At 40.6% G+C, this 20,679-nt stretch overlaps 1 protein-coding gene across 1 annotated transcript in view; it reads right to left on the reverse strand.

The window, feature by feature from the left end:
* Nucleotides 1-20,679, reverse strand: part of CNTNAP4 (contactin associated protein family member 4) — a 254,154-nt gene that overhangs the window by 198,230 nt on the left and 35,245 nt on the right. Inside the window, exon 2 of the mRNA XM_030299576.1 lies at nucleotides 18,743-18,853. Coding sequence (XP_030155436.1) covers nucleotides 18,743-18,853 — 111 coding nt within the window. The remainder of the gene's footprint in view (nucleotides 1-18,742; nucleotides 18,854-20,679) is intronic.

A 20,679-nucleotide genomic window follows, 5' to 3' on the forward strand; every position in this document is an offset into this window, starting at 1 on the left:
CTCCTGTAACAGATGCATAACTGAGTAGAAGAATATTGGGTCATGTTATGCACCCTTTGTACAATTTTTAAGTCCACCATTTTTACAAAATTATATGAAAGCTTGATCTAAACTTCTGGCACTTTACATTCCTTTCTATAAAAACAGGGACAATACAATGGTATAGACATTATATGGAACTCCCAGGTAATCCACAAATTGAGTTTTAATAAGAATTTCATGATTTCCATAATTGAGAGATGATTCTTTCAAAAAAAGGAACAAAAGCTTTTTGTTTTTGCTAGGCTGACATCCTGTATCTTTAGAACAGAAGATTTGTCTAGGTCAATAAATGAGCTGAGAAAAACCCATCAGGAAACATCTCTAGATCAGAAGTCATGACCAAATCACTTAGAACAAACCCTTCCTTCTTTAGCTCATTTCCTTTCCTCAGCCCCTTTGGCCAGCCTTTTTCAGTATCCTTCATAGAGCTCCCTTTCTCTACTTTTGTTTAAAAGCTAATACAACTCTCCTCTTCAGCTTTCATTCTCAATAAACTGCATTTCTCATTGCCTATGGCTGCAATTAGTTTTTTGTTTTTTGGATGATGATGCCTAAATCTTTATTTTTAAGCTCTGACTTTCCTTTGAAATCTGTATCCCAAATCCTGAATGTTTCCTATAGATCTATTCATGGATGCCCTATAGATAACTCCAACTCAACCTTCCAAAAATGGATGCCTTACCTCCTGTCAGAACCAGATGGCCACATCATTCCAATCTTCACTCAGACTGAAATCTTAAAATCACTTCTAATTATTCCCTTTCAATAACAGAAATAGAAATTTCTATATGTGTAGAAATTGCCAAATCTGGTCAATGTTACCTCTGAGGCGATTTTCATTACAGCCTTTGCCTTTTCATGATCCCTGCCTTGGTTTGAGCCCTTGTTATTTCAACCACTCCATTAAAAACATACTTTCTATATTTATTTGTTAGTTGCTTAGGGATATAATCTTGAATTGAGTAAATAAGATAATAAAAAGAAATGAAAGCATTTTAGAGATTTTAGTGGGGTGACATTGGCAGGGCTTGGTCACCTGCGGGTACCCCTTTAGATATCGGATGTTGGGAGGGCGAGGAGAAGCTTATAAAGTCCAGGATGATGGCTTGGAAAACTTTCTAGATGGTGATGCTGACAGTAAAGTCATCAGTGGAAGGGAAATTTGTTAGATGTAAAATGGAAGGAACAGGAATCCCGAGGAAGCACGAAAGATATAGGATACTGTGGAGTGATTCATGTTAGAACAGAGGGGCAGCTCTTCCCGGGTCATGACAATGAAGGAAGCAAGACCAGTGGGATTTGGCTACATTTACAGGCTTTGGAGAGGAAGACAGGAAATTGTGTTCCTGCCTGATGTCCTACCCTTCTGGAAATCTTTAGTATGTGCCTCTTAAAGAACCAATCTATTTTTGTCATTGTTCCCAGAATTGGTTTAGTAAAAGCAAGCTGAATAATTTTTTCTGGTAACAAAAGGAATCTTTCTAGGCACGTCATTTAATGCAACTTCAATTCAGCATTGGAGGCATTGGGGCCTCATAAAACAGTGCAGTTTTCTATGAAGTCTATTCTCATTCGTCACAATTTTGCTTGAATGCTATGTACTCCTCTCACACAGCCAGGAGTCTCTTTCCTCCACCTGTCTGTGGCGGCTCAAACAGCACCTCTCCCGCAGTCTGGCTGGCTGTTTACAAGAACTTTGTAATATGAAAGAATACAGCTTATATATTTGTTAAATTAATAACTAACAGTCAGACTCCATATTAGAATACCATTGTCACACTTAAGTCTGACCTTATAAAAACTTTTGTGAGCTGGTCAGACATAAAAGGGAGGCTTGCCATTAGCTGAGCTGTTACTGTTTGAATATGGCCAAACTCAGAGTGACATGAACTAAATTAGATGGTGAGGTGACTTCAGAAGGTCAAAGGTCTGTAACAGTTTTGCTTTCTAGTAACAAAGGAAAAATGATGGACTTTTTTAATGAGCAAAGTTGACATTTCAAAGGATCTTAAACTCTTTTTTGCCATTTCTTGTATAAGAAATAGTTCTGATTAATTCTCACCAATCTTTTTTTTTTGAATATCTGAAATGTGTCTTGAATTCCAATGAACAAATGAATATTTGGTGAATACTGATTTAATAAAGTATTTTTTTTATTTTTTTAATGTCTATTTTTGAGAGAGACAGAGTGCAAGTGGGGGAGGGGGAGAGAGAGAGAGAGAGAGAGAGAGAGAGAGAGAGAGAGAGAGAGAAAATATGAAGCAGGTTCCAGGCTCTGAGCTGGCAGCACAGAGCTCAACACGGGTCTCAACACCACGAACTGTGAGAACCTGAGCCGAAGTCGGACATTTAACCAACTGAGCCACCCAGACACCCCCTTACCAGGAATCTTTTATGTTGCTCTTGGGTTCCTGCTCACCTAAAATTAAATTCTTGTAGTTTACGTGTAGTTACCAAGTGGTAGATTTTATGTTTTTGAACAATATCAACACTATTAAATTTTCCTCATACCTTTTACAAATAGGAAGAAGGCAGAAATGAAATGTCAAAAAACTGAATCTGGGAGGGGCTATGAAATTTAGGACATTTCTAATTCTTAATTAGAACTATGATAGCACAAGGAAATAGAAGGGTACGAAATATTACCTTCTTTTAAAAATCTCTAAATGCCATCCCTCATAACAAAGAATATAGAATTTATCTCCTAATCACAGAGACTGGTTATGGCTTTCCGTATTGGATCACACACAAGTTTTTCAGAGAAACTACCGTACACAAAGGAATGTCAATATCACTCTGATCACCACCATGAATACCCACAATCAGGGGACCAAGTGTGATCACTGTACCTATTGGTGCATAAAGAGTCAAAATAAATGCCAGGAATGACTCAGGGTCACCAGCTATAAATAGAAGTTGCCCACATGTTCTACGATGTGCTTCCTTATCCTGACTCATTTGATTCTCACAACAAGCCTATGAGATGAAAACTATTATATTTCCTACTTTAGACAAGAAGACACTGAGACAAAGGGAGGTAGTCTCCTGTGAAAGGTCACAGAACTACACTAAAATCAGGCAAAGCCTCAAACACAATCGACTCCAGAGCCTGTTCCTCATCACAGATGATAAGGCTTCCACCTTCAGGAAGTTTGCTTTTTGTGAAACAGTATGCAGACACGTGAGCAGGTGATGCATATTATACGAGGACTTGAAACAGGATATACACTAAAGATGTTTAGGATCTAGAGAACATTGCTGGCTGGGTGACTAGGGAAAACAGAAACATTCCACTGAGGTTCTTAGGGTCGGGTTCTGAAAGGTCAAAATGGAGAGTTGAAGCCTTCCAAGCAGAGGAATGATCTGAGGGCAGACAGATGCAAGACACATTTTTCAGAATGGCAGTAATTGGACTGAAGGGAGAGAGAGGGCATGGAGAGGGCGCTGGTCATTAAGGCAGGAAAAGAAAGTGGAGTCAGAGCGTTGAAAGTCTTTCATTCAACGCTAAGAAAACAGCAGTCCAACTTTCAGCATCTGAGGACTACTTAGTGGGTTTTGTGTTGGGCACACGTGTGGACCACCAACTTCAGATAAATTAATATCAAAAAGACCATCTGAAATTTTAAATGTATGGAATAAACAGTATTTAAGGTCACTAATAATATGCGTGCTTATTCCCACTGGTCTACATGAAGATATTATTTGCAATCTTTGACCAAGCTATACCAGCGTAATTGGATAGTTTGACCTGTTTGGGCCACTTCTGTAGCCAGTTGCTTTCACTTCTCACTCTTGATATTTACTCTATAAAATATTTTAACTCATATTAGTAGGTCACTGAGAAAAAGAAAAGATTCTGTGGATCTGTTGGAGATTTCTGTATATTTTGATCAAAGATAGACATTGAATGGAGAACTGTTCTCTTTTTAGCATAAAATCAAACAGTAGGGCAACCAACATGTCCAACCCCAAAGCTGGAAGTTTGAATGTTACAGCTTAGGATATACATTCTTTTTTTTTTTTAATGTTTATTTATTTTGAGAGAGAGAGAGAGATAGAGAGCAAGCGGGGAAGGGGCAGAAAAAGGGAAATAGAGAATCCCAAGCAGGCCACATGTTCTCAGTGCAAAGCCCGACAAGGGACTCGGGCTCACAAACTGTGAGATCATGACCTGAGCGGAAATCAAGAGTCGGATGTTTAACCAACTGAGCCACCCAGGTGCTCTGGGATGTACATTCTTGTCTTTTTTTAACTTTTTTAATGTTTATTTTTGAGAGAGAGAGAGAGACAGAGTGTGAGTAGGGGAGGGGCAGAGAGAGAGGGAGACACAGAATCTGAAGCAGGCTGCAGGCTCTGAGCTGTCAGCACAGAGCCCGACGAGGGGCTCAAACTCACTCAACCGCGAGATCATGACCTGCGATAAAGTTGGATGCTTAACCAACTGAGCCACCCAGGTGCCCCCGGGATGTACATTCTTAACACACTTACTTGTTGTATGTGATTCTAGAAACAAGTTTTTTAAACTATGGTAAAGAACTTAGCTGTATTGTGAATATACAAAACAAAAACAAAAACAAAAACAAACACAAACAAAAAAACACCATATTTATAGATTTTTTTTTAAGCAACAAACAAGTACTGAGAGCACGTCAAACTCTTGGTTCAGGTATTTTGCATCCCAGTCCAATCTGTAAAATATATTCTAATGTTTTTTCCCAAGATCATTGTATGTTGACTATAAGAGGTAAGCCAGGTAAGTGGCTAAAATTCAGGTAAGTGGTATGCTGGTAAGTGTTTAATATGTTGGTCCTTGGGGAGGGTCCAGGGGAGGGAGTCCTGCTTTATAGCATTTGTCAATTCCTGTGGTGTAAATGCTCCCTTGATGGCAGATTTCAAGCTCCCGACTTGGTAATGCTGAGTTGGGAAAGCTGCTGACAGCGGGCTCCCACAAGCGAGCAGGGTATCGACCACAGCTCAGATAAGCTACTTGGGCAATGCAGCTAGAATCATATTGCAGTCATGAATTTCTCAGTTACAGCCTCGGGTATGAAAAATGCATCTTTTCCCCTAACTCAATCTAATTTTCTCTCTTGAGTTTCTGTTCTCTCTAATGTAGAAAATCAATCTAATCATTTCAGAGGAACTCAGTCCAGTTCATGGATTACTCGGTCAAGTCAGGATTTTATTTCTGTCACCTTAGGCTTCAAAATGCTTGCAGGGGTCTATCTCCCCCTTCTGCCAGCCCTGTAAGCTGGGGACAGGAAGACCACCTTCTGGTCTTCTCCACACACAGTCAAGCAGCCTCCCCTCCCCTCTGCTCCGTGGTGACTGGCCAGGGGTGGGCCGTACTTTATCAGGGCATTCAGGTGGTCTTCCTTCCTCCCATCCCGGGGGTGACCCTTTGTCCGCACCCACTGCTCCAGTCCCTGCCTTCTGCATTCGTTCCAGGACCCACAGCAGCCCTTGGTTCTCCTCACATGCCACCTCGGGCTGCCACACTCTCTCTCTGCCACACTACCAGCCCTCCACAGCGCAAGAGGGTGCAGGGCGCTGGTGACTTATCTTGGGGCAGGCAGGCCCCTCTCCGTTGCCTACCTTCCTCACAGCCTTCACATGCAGTTGCCTGAACGTTGAGTGCAGGGCTCTGACACATTTCCCACTGTGGACTTAACCTGGGGCAGGATGTCAGGGAAACCTGTCTTCATACTTGCTTGCTCATGTCCAACCCTCCTTTCTCCTCCCCTCAGCAGGACACGGGGAAAAGGGATTCCTTCAGGCTCCTCAATTCCCCTTCAAATCCTTTATATTCTAGGCCTAAAAAGTACCCACTTAGCTTTGTTCCCAAGCTGTGCCATGACCCCCCCCCCTTTCCTTAAGCCTTGGGTGACATGTGTGCCTTGGATCTGGAAGAGGATAAGGAGACAGCTGGGGACGTCATACCCCTTTCTGCTCCCCAAATCATCTCCCAGACAGACATGTCTCCGAAGGAATTATTATTGTCATTAAAAACGTTTTTATCTTCCTTCATTAGAGGATTTATGTGCTCACCTTTCCCACCATCAACCAGCGTGCTTTAACGCAGAAAAGCAGAAACACTGCCCATGTGTTTGCACAATACAGCGAAAAGAACTCCCCACCCGACTTCCCAGTGACCACAGTTTGGTAAGGCTGTAACACTGGCACCTGTTACCGTCTGCCGACCATCCTCTGTGAATGGAGCCTCTCTTGTCTACCCAGGGCCACCTAGGTCCTGCTCCACCGCACTGTCCGGTCTGCAATAGCACACCAAATGATCCAGAAAAGGCGTTTCTCCCGAAGTGGGTCACCAAGGCTAACCAGACTGATGAGTGCTTTTGCTCTTCTGTAGGCTGAAGCAGGATTAAAACTCCGGAATCAAGGTAGTCCTTACATTGAAGAAAGCAGGAGGCTGCTAGCATATTCTCATAATAATTACTCTTCCACATTCAGAGCCACTAAAAAAATACAGGTTTTGATAGCGTCTTTTGCTACAAGAATTCTGCAAACAGCTTATTCTACTTTGCTTCCCAGAATGTCAGTAATGAGACGTAATTTTGCCACAAGGAGCGCAACTTCGATGCATACGTAGTTCTGCTCTTTTCCATTACAGAAAAATTCTTAACACTCACATTAGAAAACACACTAGTTTCTTTCCGTTTGTAACTCTATTGATATCCTCTATTTGTGGAGACATTATTCGCATTTCTTTTGGCTCTGTGAGCACATTCAAAAGAGTTGATTTAAAGTCTTTGTCTACTAGGTCCAATGTCATTGCTTTGTCTATCCAGTGCTTTCCTTATTTAGATGCTCATATGAAGTCACCACATTCAAATACTCACATATCCCAGCTTGTGTGGATTTATTCTTCGTACTAAAATTATGGTCGCTTCTTATATTTAGGACATTGTTCAAATTTCTATTTCTCACTTTTTTATTCCATTTATACTTTTAGGCATCAATGAGCTCTTTGTGTATTTGTGCTAACTATAGAATTAATGTCATATAGTATTTATTAGGTTTACTTAGATTAAATAGATTTGTAGAACAAACCAAGCATTAGCACACAAATTAAGCAAAGATGGGTTAGTTAAGAGAAACTATATTGTTAGTAAATGGTAGACAATTCATAGGTTATGTTACAGTTTAATTTGGAAATATTTATGAATATTTTTTATTATTTTTTCCTTAAAACTACCAAATAATCTGCTCAACCACTGCAGAGTATTAGCTGGACTTTTTTAATGTTTATTTCTTTTTGAGAGAGAGAGAGAGAGAGAGACAGACAGACAGACAGACAGAGACAGAGACAGAGACAGAAAGAGAGAGTGAGCTGGGGAGAGGCAGAGAGAGAGAGGGGGATACAGAATCCGAAGTAGGCTCCAGGCTCCGAACTGTCAGCACAGAGCCCAACGTGGAGCTTGAACTCACAAACTGTGAGATCATGACCTGAGCCAAAGTCAGACGCTTAACTGACTGAGCCACCCAGGCACCCCATTAGCTTGACTTTAGAAAGCACATTCAGAAACATCCACATGTGCAAGGAAAGTGGCATTGAAAAATCTTAAACAGGCAAAAACAAGGTCACAACTGTACGTGCAAATTTATTTTTATTGAGGAGAGCCTCAGAATTACATGACCAGTTATGGCTCTATTAAAATAACCTTGGTTAGAAATCCCAAAATTGCATTAGTGTAGTAGCAATGGAATCTAAAAAAACAAAAAACAAAACAAAAAAAAGGAATAAAAGAGAGAGATTGCAAACCATGCATCCACAGAATTTATCATCTGCAGGAGGAGGGATCAAGAGAGAAATAAAAAGTGATTCTAAGAATGTTAAGCCATGGCGATTAAGATAACCAGCAGGAACCAGGAAAAGAAAAATAATTACGAGCAGAAGCTGGCTTGGAGGTGATATATTTAACTTTAAGATATGTTGAGCTTTTTCGTAAAGACAAGACATCTAGGAGGCAGCTGGAAAATTCCAGCAGGCAGTTGAAAATACAAGGAAGGAGATTGTTAGACATGTTTCTCCTCCAGCACAAATGTGGGAATTGTCTGCACAGGCCTCCTCCTGGAGGCCCTGGCAGTGGATCAGCTCATTCTAGGAGGGCATGCACAATGCCAAGGTCAAGGATGAGGTTTTGGAAAAACCCACATAAACATTCTCATTCTGGCAGAGTCTCTGATCCTGTTTTTCATTTTTATACAGTCAGATATTTTTATATAGTCTATTAAATCAGTTACATTTTATATGGCCAATTATATAGTCCATCTTACACGTGTCCCTTTTATTTCCTACTGTTAATATTCATTACATGTCAACTTTTTTTTTAAAGGTACAAAAGATAAGAGAAAAATAACAACCCTCAAATCACTTAAATAGGATTTTGGGCTAGCTTTCTACTTAAATTATTAGACCTTTAAGGACCTGACAATTCCCACTGAGGGAGGAAATCTTTGATATATAAAGTCCTGTTTGAGAGGAAACATAGAGAAATCCTTACAAAATTGTGTAATTTTTCCACATCTTTTCTCGTGGAATTAGGTCTGCAGGGCAGTCTTCAAAAGGGTTACAGTTACAATTCCAATGAGATAATTTATGGGAACAGAAATTACAGATCATTAGACAGCAGACGATAATGACAGACAGAGGATATATGAAGTGACGTCAGCAAGATGACAGAACGGGAGGGGTGCCTGGGTGGCTCAGTGGGTTAAGCGTCTGACTTCAGTTCATGTCATGAACTTGTGCTACATGACTCTGAGCCCCTCATCTGGCTCTGGGCTGACAGCTCGGAGCCTGGAGCCTGCTTCAGGTTCTGTGTCTGTCTGTCTGTCTCTCTCTCTGCCCCTCCCCCACTCATGCTCTGTCTCTCTCTGTGAAAAAGGAACATTAAAAAAAAAAAAGATGGCAGAATAGGAAATCTCCTGCTTGTATCCCCCCTGTAACAACAATAACTTGGCAACCCTCCATTGACAAAGGTGCCTTTGTGGGCGCTCTGGGACCCAGCTGCAGTCCAGGAACAGGTCTGCCCTCCCAGGGACCCACCGGGAGGCACACCTGACCCCAGCCCCGGAGGCAAGCCCTCCCGTGTCCCCACGTCCGTGGGAAAGGACATTCGACAACAGCTCTGTACCTGGGCTCCCACCCCTCCCGGCCGCTCCGGACAGCAGTTCTGCCCTGCAGAGACCGGGCCAGGCCCTCCTCACTGCTCCATCAGGAAGCAGTCGCACCCGTCCTCCAGCAGGTCAGCCCTCAAACCTCGGTCTGACTGTGGACCTTGAAGGGGTCCTGGGCCCCATTCCAAACCCTCTCAGCTGCAGCCCGAAGCAGTCGTGCCCACTCAGGCGCCCCGAGGGAGACTCACGCCTCACCCGCACACGCCTCCAGAGGCAGGCCTGCCTGCTTTCACTGGACTCGGAAGCGGCCCTGTGACTCGGCTCCGGCTGCTCTTAGCCACGGTCCTGGAGCAGCCCTGCCCACCCAGGGGTCTGGCAAGAGACGTGCTCTTCCACGCCCTTGAAAGCAGGCCTGCACACCGGGCTGTGCACCCTGACGTGGCCCCTCTCAGACACAGTCTGGGACCAATCCTGCAGCCCAGGGCCCTGTCCGGTGACACTCCTCGAGGCGCGGACAACAATGCAAGGCTGTACAGATCACGAAAAATCAGGCAGATAGGACACCACCGAAGGACGCGGACAGGAGTAAACTTCCAGCGACTGACCCCAAAGAAACGAAGATCTACAAATTGCCTAACAAACAAGTCAAACGACCATCAGAAAGAAGCTCAGTGAGATACAAGACAACCTGGACAACTGAACAAAATCAGGAACACAAGGCATGAATAAAATGAGAAGTCAGCCTCATTGTGATGCATCTCAGAACTTTCCACCCTGAGGACCAAGCGGGGAAGATTTTCTCCATCAGTTTTTGTCCTCTGTTGGTCAAGATTAGCCTCACAGGCAGACAGTACTCCCCATACTCCGCTGCCAGGATTTTAATGCCCGGTGGATTCGCTGGGAGCATCCAGGGAGCCATGGGCAGGAAGCTACCGGTAAGCGGTACAATCTCGGACCAGGCCCTCTTGCACCTGTCAGGAGTTGGACTTGCTCCTTACCATGCTGGCCAGAGAAAGAGGTGTGGCTGAGGGGACGCGTCACCCAAGAGGCGGCCAATAGATTACAGCACATCTTTAATTACAACAGTCTCTAAAATGAGTGTATACAAAAAAAAGATGGTTTTCTACGGCTAGCTACCTTCACGCTTCCTCTCCTCGAGAAGATGCTCCGGATTCTTCTGCACGGTAGCAGACTAGAAAGCTCCAGTTTGGTTATACAACCCACCTGCTAGCAGAGCCCGCGTGCCTTCCAGCCAAGACGGTGCATTCTCATTCTGAGGCTGAGTCCCAGACCCCTCCACACATATATGCTAACATTCTGTTTGCAGTATTTTGCATTTATATTCATGAGAGAGAGTGGCTTTTAATTTTCCTTTCTTGTTTGTCCTTGACGGGGTTTGGTATCAAGGTTATGCTGGCCTCACAGAAGGAGTTGGGAAGTATTTTGGCTTTTTTTTTTTTCCGTCCTCTGGAAGAGAATGTGTAAGATTAGAGTTTTATCTTCCTTAAAAGTATCTTGGAGAATTCACGTATGAAGGCATTTTAGCCTGGAGTTTTCTCCACTGGAGCGTGTGAATTATGGATTCACTATCTTTAACAGACAGAGGGATATTTAAATTTTCCGTTTTATTTCTTGGGTACGACTTTTCAGGTTGTGTTTTTCAAATCATTTTTTTAAATCCATTTAAATTTTCACCATCATTAGCAGAACGTTTGTTAAAGTGTCCTCTTGCTATATTTTTGTCTTATTGGTGGTATTCTACGTCTTTATTTCATTAACTAATGCACTTTTCTTTTTTTCCTATCCTTTTCCTTATTTTGGTTTAATCTGCTGTTTCTTAAGCATTTCTTGAGAAGTTGAAGAACTAGGCAATAAATGGATCATTAATATTTAGTCTTCTGTCTTGTGTAATTTGTGCAAGTCAAGCTATCAGTTTGGACCGAGCTGCGTCTCAATTTTGACCCTATAGCCTTTTGTTATCATTGAATTAAAATGTTTCCTAACTTCTGCTGAGATTTCTTTTTGGAAAGCATACTAATTAAAGTCCACACCTTTCTAGGTTTTTTAGTATTTCCTAATTATTGATTTCTAGTTTAATTCAACTGTATCCACAGTATTTATTCTGTCTGATTTAAATCCTCTGAGATTTATTCAAACAATTTTTTATGGCCCAGAATAAGTTTAAGTAAATATTCAAAGGTACACTGCCTAAGAATGTATATTCTATAGTTGTTGGGGGCAGAGTTTAATGCATCCTGCCCATTAAATAATTACTACTTATTTAGGTATTTTGTCAAATTTGTTCACTTTGCTGTTAAAATCTTCTGTATTTTCACTACTTTTTTTTGCCCACTTCCTCGATAAAATACAGAGAGAGAGAGATTAAAAACTCCTTACTATGTTTTATGTTTCAATTTATATTGTCTATTTCTCCTATCATTTCTGTCCATTTTTCTTTATATATTTTGAACCCCTGTTATGTGTTGCAGAAAATATCAGGCTCACTATATGGTATTTCCTTTCTCTCCAGGATCTTTGCCCCTGAAGGCCTGGCTATCTTGGGTTTTTATCAGCTGTCTTCAAGCAGTTAATACTTTCTGGTTGGTTTACTAGTTTCAAAAATGCAGCTGTTACAGACTGAATGTGTCTCCCCAAAATTCATAGTTGAAGCCCTAACCCCCAAGTGATGGTATTTGGTGCCTTTTTGAGGTATTCGGGTTTACATTAGGCCTTGAGAGTGGGACCCTCATGATGGGATTAGTGCCCTTTCAAGAAGAGGAAGACAGAGATGGCTCTCTCCACACAGACGCATCAAGGAAAGGCCCTGTGAGCACACAGCAAGAAGGTGGCTGTCCACAGCTAAGGTAGGCTCTCTCCAGGAACCGAATCTGCCAACGTCTTGATCTCAGACTTCCCAGCCTCTAGAACTGCAAGAAAGAAATGTCTATCGTTTAAGACCTCCAGTCTATGGTATTTTGTTACAGTGGCCCAAGCTCAGACACGAACTTTTCTAAACTGATCACACACCCAGCCGTCTTGTTCGGCTCGGTTTCTTTACCATGAAGTAGGACAAAATCTTAGGTACGATTTTACCATCCAGAGTTTCCTGGGGGATCAGGCAGCGTGTGGAACTTCACTTGAAACTGACTGGCTTCTTCCCCTTCCTCACCCTGCTTCCTCCACTCCCTCACTGTTTTCTCCCGGGAGCTACCCCCTAACAAACCACTGGCACCTCAGTCATCACCCAGAGTGTGCTTCTGAGAGAATCCAACCTAACACACCACCTGATTACTTAGCTCACGTTTTTCTCCGTACCTATATGTGAAATTTCCCTACTCAGCCCTGTGAAAAATGTTAGATATACACAAAGAAATATGTTAAATATTAATGATAATTGTAAATCTCATGAATGTATTTTAATTGACCAAATTTGAGCCATGGTGTCAATTTCAGTAGGATCACATTTATGACTTGAATTCCTAGATCCTATGGCAACTTAAGACATTTCCTAAGCCGGGAACATTCTGTGTCTCCTAGTTTGATCGGAATTAGAAGAACAATCTGCCTTCAGGGACTCTACTTACCTTCTTCTTGAAGGGCCATTAATATCACTACTCACTCTCTCCATTACCAGAGTGAGTTAGAAAGAAAAGGTATTGCCTATAGAGTATTAGAAATGAAAAGAGTGCCATAGAATTGTCATAGAATTTAGAGATCCTCAAATTCAACCCCATACTTTTATAGGAAAGGAGAAAAGAAGAGGTAATTTCATTTCCTTAAGGCAACTTGCAATTTAGGATGACGATCTAGTTTTCATGTTTCTAAAACCAGATTTTCTATCACTGTAAATTGCTTAGGGTTGGCTACTTGGCACATTCACTCAGGTTACATTATCAGGTTGATTTAGAGCTGAAAAAAGTGCGCTACAGGGCAGACAAAGACAATAAAGGTAAGTTAGAGGGATGACCAAGACTTTGGCAAGAGACTTGAGAAGGAAGGGGGCCCAGAAAGGAGGGCAATATCCAAAGTAAAGAGCGGGCCAAGTGACCAAGCAGACAAGCACCTCTGGTGTTAAGTGAATCAATAGAAGAGTAGAAGTAATTCTATATTAATCACAAAAATGATAGCAAATTCTCTCCTGCTTTAATGAACACAGAATATGGGTATATGGAGAAATAAGATGTAAATCTTTACTCATTTTTTTTCTACCTTCTCAAGGCCAGCACACAAAATATAATCTATAAGCATGAATCACACACCACGGACCATAAAATTGATCTAGACCTTCATTTTCCAAACCTTTTCCAAAATGTTAATCTCCTTGGAAGTTCCTGTGTAACTTCATAAACCAATTTCCAATTGCTAAAAAAGTAAAATATTTTACATAAAGGCATCAGATCGCCCTAGTTCACAAACCTGGACTACGATATAGAAGAACGTACTTCAAGCTAATACTGAACATATAAAACATAGTTTTTGTTTTGCTTTATAATTAATCAGGAAAAAAACCCAACACTTACTACCAGAGTTACATGGAAGCCTGAATTCCCTGAGATTATCCTTGTAATTTATATATTTGGTCCCATGAGGTCTGCTAAAATGTGGTTAACTGGCAGGGCACACTCTGAACAGTTTAACGTTCTCTTGGGACTGTGCTTTTCTTATCGCCATACCAGAGCCAAGATCATTTTCAATAGAGCCAATACCATTTCAATGCTATCAATAAAGCCAAAACCATTTCAGTACTATCCCTATTCTTCCAGTAGAAAATTAGGAAATTAAAGCACAGTGGTTAAAAACTTTTCCCGTCCTTAAGTAAGAAGTAGTAGTCATTTAAACCCAAGAATGGTGAATTGGCCTCAGAGATGTCTAATACAGAAGTGTCTGCTTTTCACCTAAAATTTTATGATCCACTGGAGTGAGTAGGAGAGTAGGTTAGCTGAGGTTCAAGCGTGCTGGGGAAGCTCGTGTTCTGTGACTACAGGGGTAATTCTCAGGGATCTGACTCTTCAGGGATCTAGTCAGGTTTCAGTGCTCTCATCTCAGTGTTAAGAACTGTACATCTCCTAGTCCTGGAGATAAATTACGGCATGAGACAGAAGAATTGGGCAGAGCTGGTAAGAAGGCATGTATTCACTGCCTGAATCAACGCAGACGTGCATGCCCCTTGCAATTCAGATAACTGTTCAGGGACCATGGGCTTACTCGGGCACCTCAGATTCTGGGATAATGGGAAAGCAGGTGATATAGAAGCAAGCAAGCTGGTAATATCTTTTCTTCTCAAACAAACTACAATAAAAGGCCATCCCCATATGCACCAAATCCATATTCTTCTCAGTCAGGAAGCTTGCCCACACCATCTCTGGTCCTAGGGACCTCTATGCACATTCCTGACCCACACCCACTGTACCAATGAGGGTCCCCTTTCTTTAGGCTTGAGTTTTTGTTTTTTTTTTGTGCTGTGCAAAACCCATCTCTTATTCTTTTCCTCATGAAGAAAGTATTGGTTATTAAGTATATTAATGCTATCGTTTTAAAATGTGATAATTATAAAAGATTTTCTGCACTATGTTTAACAGCAGGAAACATTCACCTCATCTGTCCTCTTAAGCACTGACATGTAGCATGCATACCTTGGGGATTTATCTTTTGGGTTTTAATTTAGGCATCATAGTTGTATGTGAAGAAGCACAATGATTTAGGGCAGTAAGAATCACCAAATAATTCTGCATAGAATGTCATAATTATTCTCATTAGGAGTACATCCGAAAATGGGAGTTCTCTCTGTCAATTAGCCAAATATGCTAATTTCTCTACAGATAGATGCTTGATGTTAACAGCAAATTCTATGGGCATGGGGAAAACATTGCTCGGCAGGCATTTAGAGTGGAAGGGTTTAGCTGCAGTGAAGAAAAACAGACAATGGAGGGGTCCCTGGGTGGCTCAGTCGGTTAAGCATCTGACTTCAGCTCAGGTCATGATCTCAGTTCCTGGGTTTGAGCCCCATGTCGTGCTCTGTGCCGGCAGCTCCGAGCCTGGAGCCTGCTTCAGATTCTGGGTCTCCCTCTCTCTCTGCCTCTCCCCCACTCATGCTGTCTCTCACACACACACACAATAAACATTTAAAATTTTTAAAGAAAGAAAGAAAGAAAGATAAATAGACAATGGGAAAACAGAGACAAACATTCAACTTTTAGGAAAATGGGATATATTCCGACCTTACAGAATAGATGACAGAAAACTTGCAGAATTTTTCAGTTATGGGAGCAATCTGCTATATAAATAAACACAGGTACATATGTATATCTACACTCATACCTATAATACACGTAAGTATGATAGTTTTATTTACTGCTTTATGATTTTACATGTGTACACAAGTATATCAGTTGGCAGTAACCCATTTCCTAGGTTTCTCGAGTACATCAAAACTAAAACTTTCATTTGGATTACACTGCAGCCTGAGGGACAGTTCTGCATCTGTGGCCTCATTATATTCTGTTGTAAGAACACACTTGGACTATCAAATGGCACGCTAGAGCCTGTCTGAACTTGACATGGACACTAGTTAACTTTAGCTGCCAATCATCATTCAAACTACATGGGAGCTGCAGCAATATGGCGGCATATAAAGGCAGAGAGAGATTTCATTCTAGTACGTAGCCAGTATTAGCAGGGATGGGTTTTTGTTCATCTGTGTTGTTTACCCTTACATCTGGATTATTCCTCTGAGCTATGAGATCTTTCAGATTCAAACTTGGAGGCATCCTCCCAGTACGAACAAGTATGGAGAAGTCCTTTCCTCAGGGGCACTCTTACCAGCTTCCCAGCACTGCTTTAACTAAATATCACTAACTGGGCAGCTTAAAACAACAGAACTTATTCTCTCACAGTTTGGGAGGCTGGACATCCAAAATCAAGGTGTTGGCGGGGCCATGCTCCTCCCCTTGTAAGCTTTAGAAAAGACTCCTTCCCTGCCTCCTCCTAGGTTCTAGAAGTTGCTGGCGATACAGACATTTCTTAGTTTGAAACCCCATCATTCCAACTTTTGCTTCCATTTCTACATGTTCCATTTCCACATGGCCTTCTTCTCTCTCTCTCCGTCTCTTCTGTCTCTGTGTGTCTCCAAATCTCATTCTCTTTACAAGGCCTGATCTGGAGCTCACCCTAATCCACAATAACCTAAACCGATATGACCTCAACTTGATCACACTGCAGAGACTCTAGATCCAAATAAAGTCATATTCATAGGTATCAGGGTTAGAATTTGAATGTATCCTTTTGGAAGACACAACTCAACCCACAACAGCACTCAAGTGGCAAAATTAACTTAATATACCTCCAAAAATGTTCATTTTTCTTCGTCCCTCCTGAGAGACTCATTATGTTCAACAGTATCTTTTTCTGGTCTTCTTTTCCCACCTCGGGGTCTAGTTATTTTCACAGTTACCCATGGCATTTATCTCATGGATGGAGAACAGCCTCTGGATAAGCTTGATTCTTTGTTTCTTGCTTGTTTGTTCTTTGGCTCTCAATTTTCTAGATTCCACAGGAAAGAGGTCACTCTATCCGTGTTTCTGGGAGACCTAGGCCTTTATTTGTTGATTCGGTTTATTTACATGTGACCTGCTGACCTGGTTAAACACCCTTCCACAGCCTGATCTAAATATACTACAAGGAATGTTGATAGTAGAAATAATATATAGCCTTTAATAAATCACTCAAGAGCTGACATTCCTTTGTGAACACTTGATGTAATTAAGAGGGAAGAAAAAAGAAAAACTAAATAAAAAAGAAAAAAATGTAATCAAGTAGGTTGACAACCAGCAAAAGATAATTAAAATGATCCTGTTTTGTTTCTCCATTTCATTAACATGCAAATGAGATTCATGAAGTTTGATACTGTGGTTCACCAAGAGCCAGAGAAACGAATTAAGAATGAAAATGAGTCTCACTGGTGGAGACTTCTGACGAGCCTATAAATTAATGAGAAATACGATTTGATCCGATTCATAACTTATATACATTTTGTGTGATTTATTGAATCTCAGCAAATGAAATAAAGATAAATAGTTAAATTAAATTTTGTATCCTTCCATGGGCCAAATCCTAGGAAAGCTCCTATTTCTTAAATAGAGCAGTGGTAAATGTTATACCCTGCCTTACTCTGGAAAGGAGCATAAGAGAGAGACCTCACTGCAAGATCAGTGCTGTGATGTCAGCATTCCTGCTTGGAGAAGCACAGGTTCAAGAGTTGGACTGGTCTGCAGAGGGGCTAGGAGAGCTCACTTGCCTGTGGTCAGGAAAGGATTCAGAATTGCAAATAAGGAGAGAGAGTCCAATAACCCTCACTCTAAGGCAAATAAAAGGAACGGACAAGCAGTATCTACACAAATATATCCAAGGCCCCACAAATTCCCTATTTGATCAAGGATCTCCGTTCTTACTCTCCATTGATGCTTTCACACTCAGATACACCCAAAGGTGACTGTCGCAAATAATACGAGATGACATTTTAAAATAAACTTAAATTTATTAAGTCATGCTAAGGTGTTAGATATTTATCATGTGTACCAGATGGCAAAACACAGACACACACACACACACACACACACACACACACACACACACACATACAATGTGATCTATGTGTTACATCCAATGTGCATCGTGCTGAAACACTACAACAGCACCGAGGATAACATCAAGGAGAAAAATGAAAAGAAGTGGCTGACATATGGCATGCAAGAAGGGGATAATAAATGAGCAAATCACGGTTTCAATAATATATGATGTCGGTGTCTATTTTTTCCATGGTTGCTAAAAACGTTTTCTGTGTTAGAACTGCCAAGCCTCTTTCTATAGAATGTGAGTGCAGATGGCTTTTGCCTTCACGTATTATGGAAAGGGGCCATGATGATGCTGTCTCTAAGTGCACAGAGTTTTGAAATTCTCTCTTAGTTCAACGGCAAGTTGCCTTTTAATTATCTGCGCTTTCCCTTAAACATATTCAAGCGATCAAACACAACCTACCTATGAGACTGTCAACAATATGAACTGCATATTCCTAGAGGAGCATGAAACTTATTAAGTTCCCATTCCTCCACAGGAGAGAGAATCATGCCATCTACACTGAGAATTGTGCAAACTGAGGGCTCCTTATTTTTAAATAACTAGCGTCTTTGAAAATTACTTCTTCTCACAAGCTTCCTGTTTAACTTGAAATATGGGGTCAATTAGATTTTTCATGGCTACTATATACATAATGATTAGATCTTGTTTTAGAAATGTTTACGTCATAAGATAAATATAAAAGCTCACCATACTGAAGGATTTCAGTTCTTTGGGTGCTGAAATGATGACACGGGCTTTAAAATAGGATGTGACCCTTTGCCATCCCAGAACCAGTCCTATACGTCATATACTTGTGAGTTTCAGCCATTTGCTTATGGAGACATGTACTTCCTTTTACAATAGGTCACTTATAATGATTTCATTAAAAGAGAATGGAAAATTAGGGAGATTCAACACGAACCAATCAAAAGGTAAAAAGCAGACTTACCATCTCTTCGATTTAGCCTTGCAAATCCAGGACCGTGACTGCTAGAAAGTTCAGATGAACTGCTGAATGATGCCGGAGACAAGGCAGACACCAGAGGCTCATCACAATCATCTGCCAAAAGGGAAAATCCACATTCAGGTTAGTACAGTGCTGACAACTTTCTTGGATTCCATAGGTCAAACAAACAAACAACAAAACAAAAATACTAGGATCTCTAACAATATGCCCACTGCTTATATGCAATTTTCTCCTGGAGGCCTAATAAGTTCAATAAGAAAAGAAAAAAAAAACTTAAAGACAAGAGAATATGAAGAAAAATTTTGTAGAAATTATAATATAATATCTTGAGATAGAAAAGATTTACCTAAGCAATAAACAAAAATACCTAATCAGTATACAAATTTACAAGTAAATGTATGTAAGGAAAGATTTATAAATAAAACTATATTAAAATCAAGAAATCATGGTTGCTAAAAGATGCGTAAAAAAAAATCACATGTGGAAAGTACATGCAAAACAGCATGTGATTAGTATTCAAAATTAAGGGAAACAAAATAAAATAAAGACAAAAACTACCTTTAAATTGGTTCGAAAAAACCCTTGGAAAAATGGCACAACGCAAGACCAGAGAGTTCACATAACAGAATGTATATAAACCGATGTTCAAACTCATCAGTAAAAAGAAGTGTAAATCAAGACTACAATGAGATGCTATTTTACAGATAGTATATTCACAAGATTTTAGAATTCTGACTCTACCAGATCATCCAGAGAGTGTGAGCCAAGAGAAGTTCCCACAGGTGGGAATGTAAATCTGAGCACCTATTTTAAAAACATAATTTGTCACTAGCTCTTGCATTTGAACTTTTCTGTACCCCGATGTTCCTCCAATTCCATTGACATGGATGTCCTCCTGGGGAGAACGTCCCCATGATGAAACACTGGTCTCAAGGAGTTTGCCTTCCTACCCAACGATGTAATACAAATACCAGCATCTTCTCTGTCCATTGAAAAGAGAAAAGTTGCGAATCACTGACCTAGAGAAACTCTTGCATTTGTACACCAGGAGATGTGCAATTTCCGGCAACATTGCTCATAATAGGAAAAAATCATTGACAACCCAAACATCCAATGACCACAGAACAGATCAATAAATCACAGTACTCTTCACAATGGAAACACATATAGCAGTACAAAGGAACTACATCAATGTACACCGAAGACAATGGTTGGATCTTAGAAACAAAACAGGTCTGATAGTTTTGAGAATCTTAAAACTAAGCAAAGCTAAGTAATACGTTAAGAATATACATAATTTTAAAAAAACAAAGAAATGAAAAACATAAAATTCAGGACAATGGTTACTTCCAGAGGAAGGCGATGTGTATGTGTGTATACATACATGCATGTATATACCAATACACATGCACATACGGATATATACAAAGTATATACCTATCATCTACCTTGTTAATGTGTATCACATATAAAATTAAAACTAAGGCATGAAGAGAGAGGGAAAGTATAAGAATAATCTCAAGGAAACTGAGGGCTCATCGGGGGTGGGGGAGAGGGGAAAGTGGGTGATGGGCATTGAGGAGGGCACCTGTTGGGATGAGCACTGGGTGTTGTATGGAAACCAATCTGACAATAAATTATATATGAAAAAAAAAGAATAATCTCATGGAGACCATGTTGTAATATATGTTTTATTTTATTCAGGTAATTCTTCATTCCATGCAACCTTTACATATTTGTCTTTTATTTTATACAATTATCAAGTTGTTGTCAGTTTTTACTTTAATCAGAAAAAATATTTGTGTCATATTTAGGATTTAACACAACTGGTAATTAAAAATCAGGCAGGGTTATTGTCCCAATTATTTGCCAATAATTTAATTTAAATTAAATTAAGCTAGGGATTATCTAAATTCATC

The sequence above is a fragment of the Lynx canadensis genome, chromosome E2 (genome assembly GCF_007474595.2).
Source record: "Lynx canadensis isolate LIC74 chromosome E2, mLynCan4.pri.v2, whole genome shotgun sequence".
NCBI lineage: Eukaryota > Metazoa > Chordata > Mammalia > Carnivora > Felidae > Lynx > Lynx canadensis.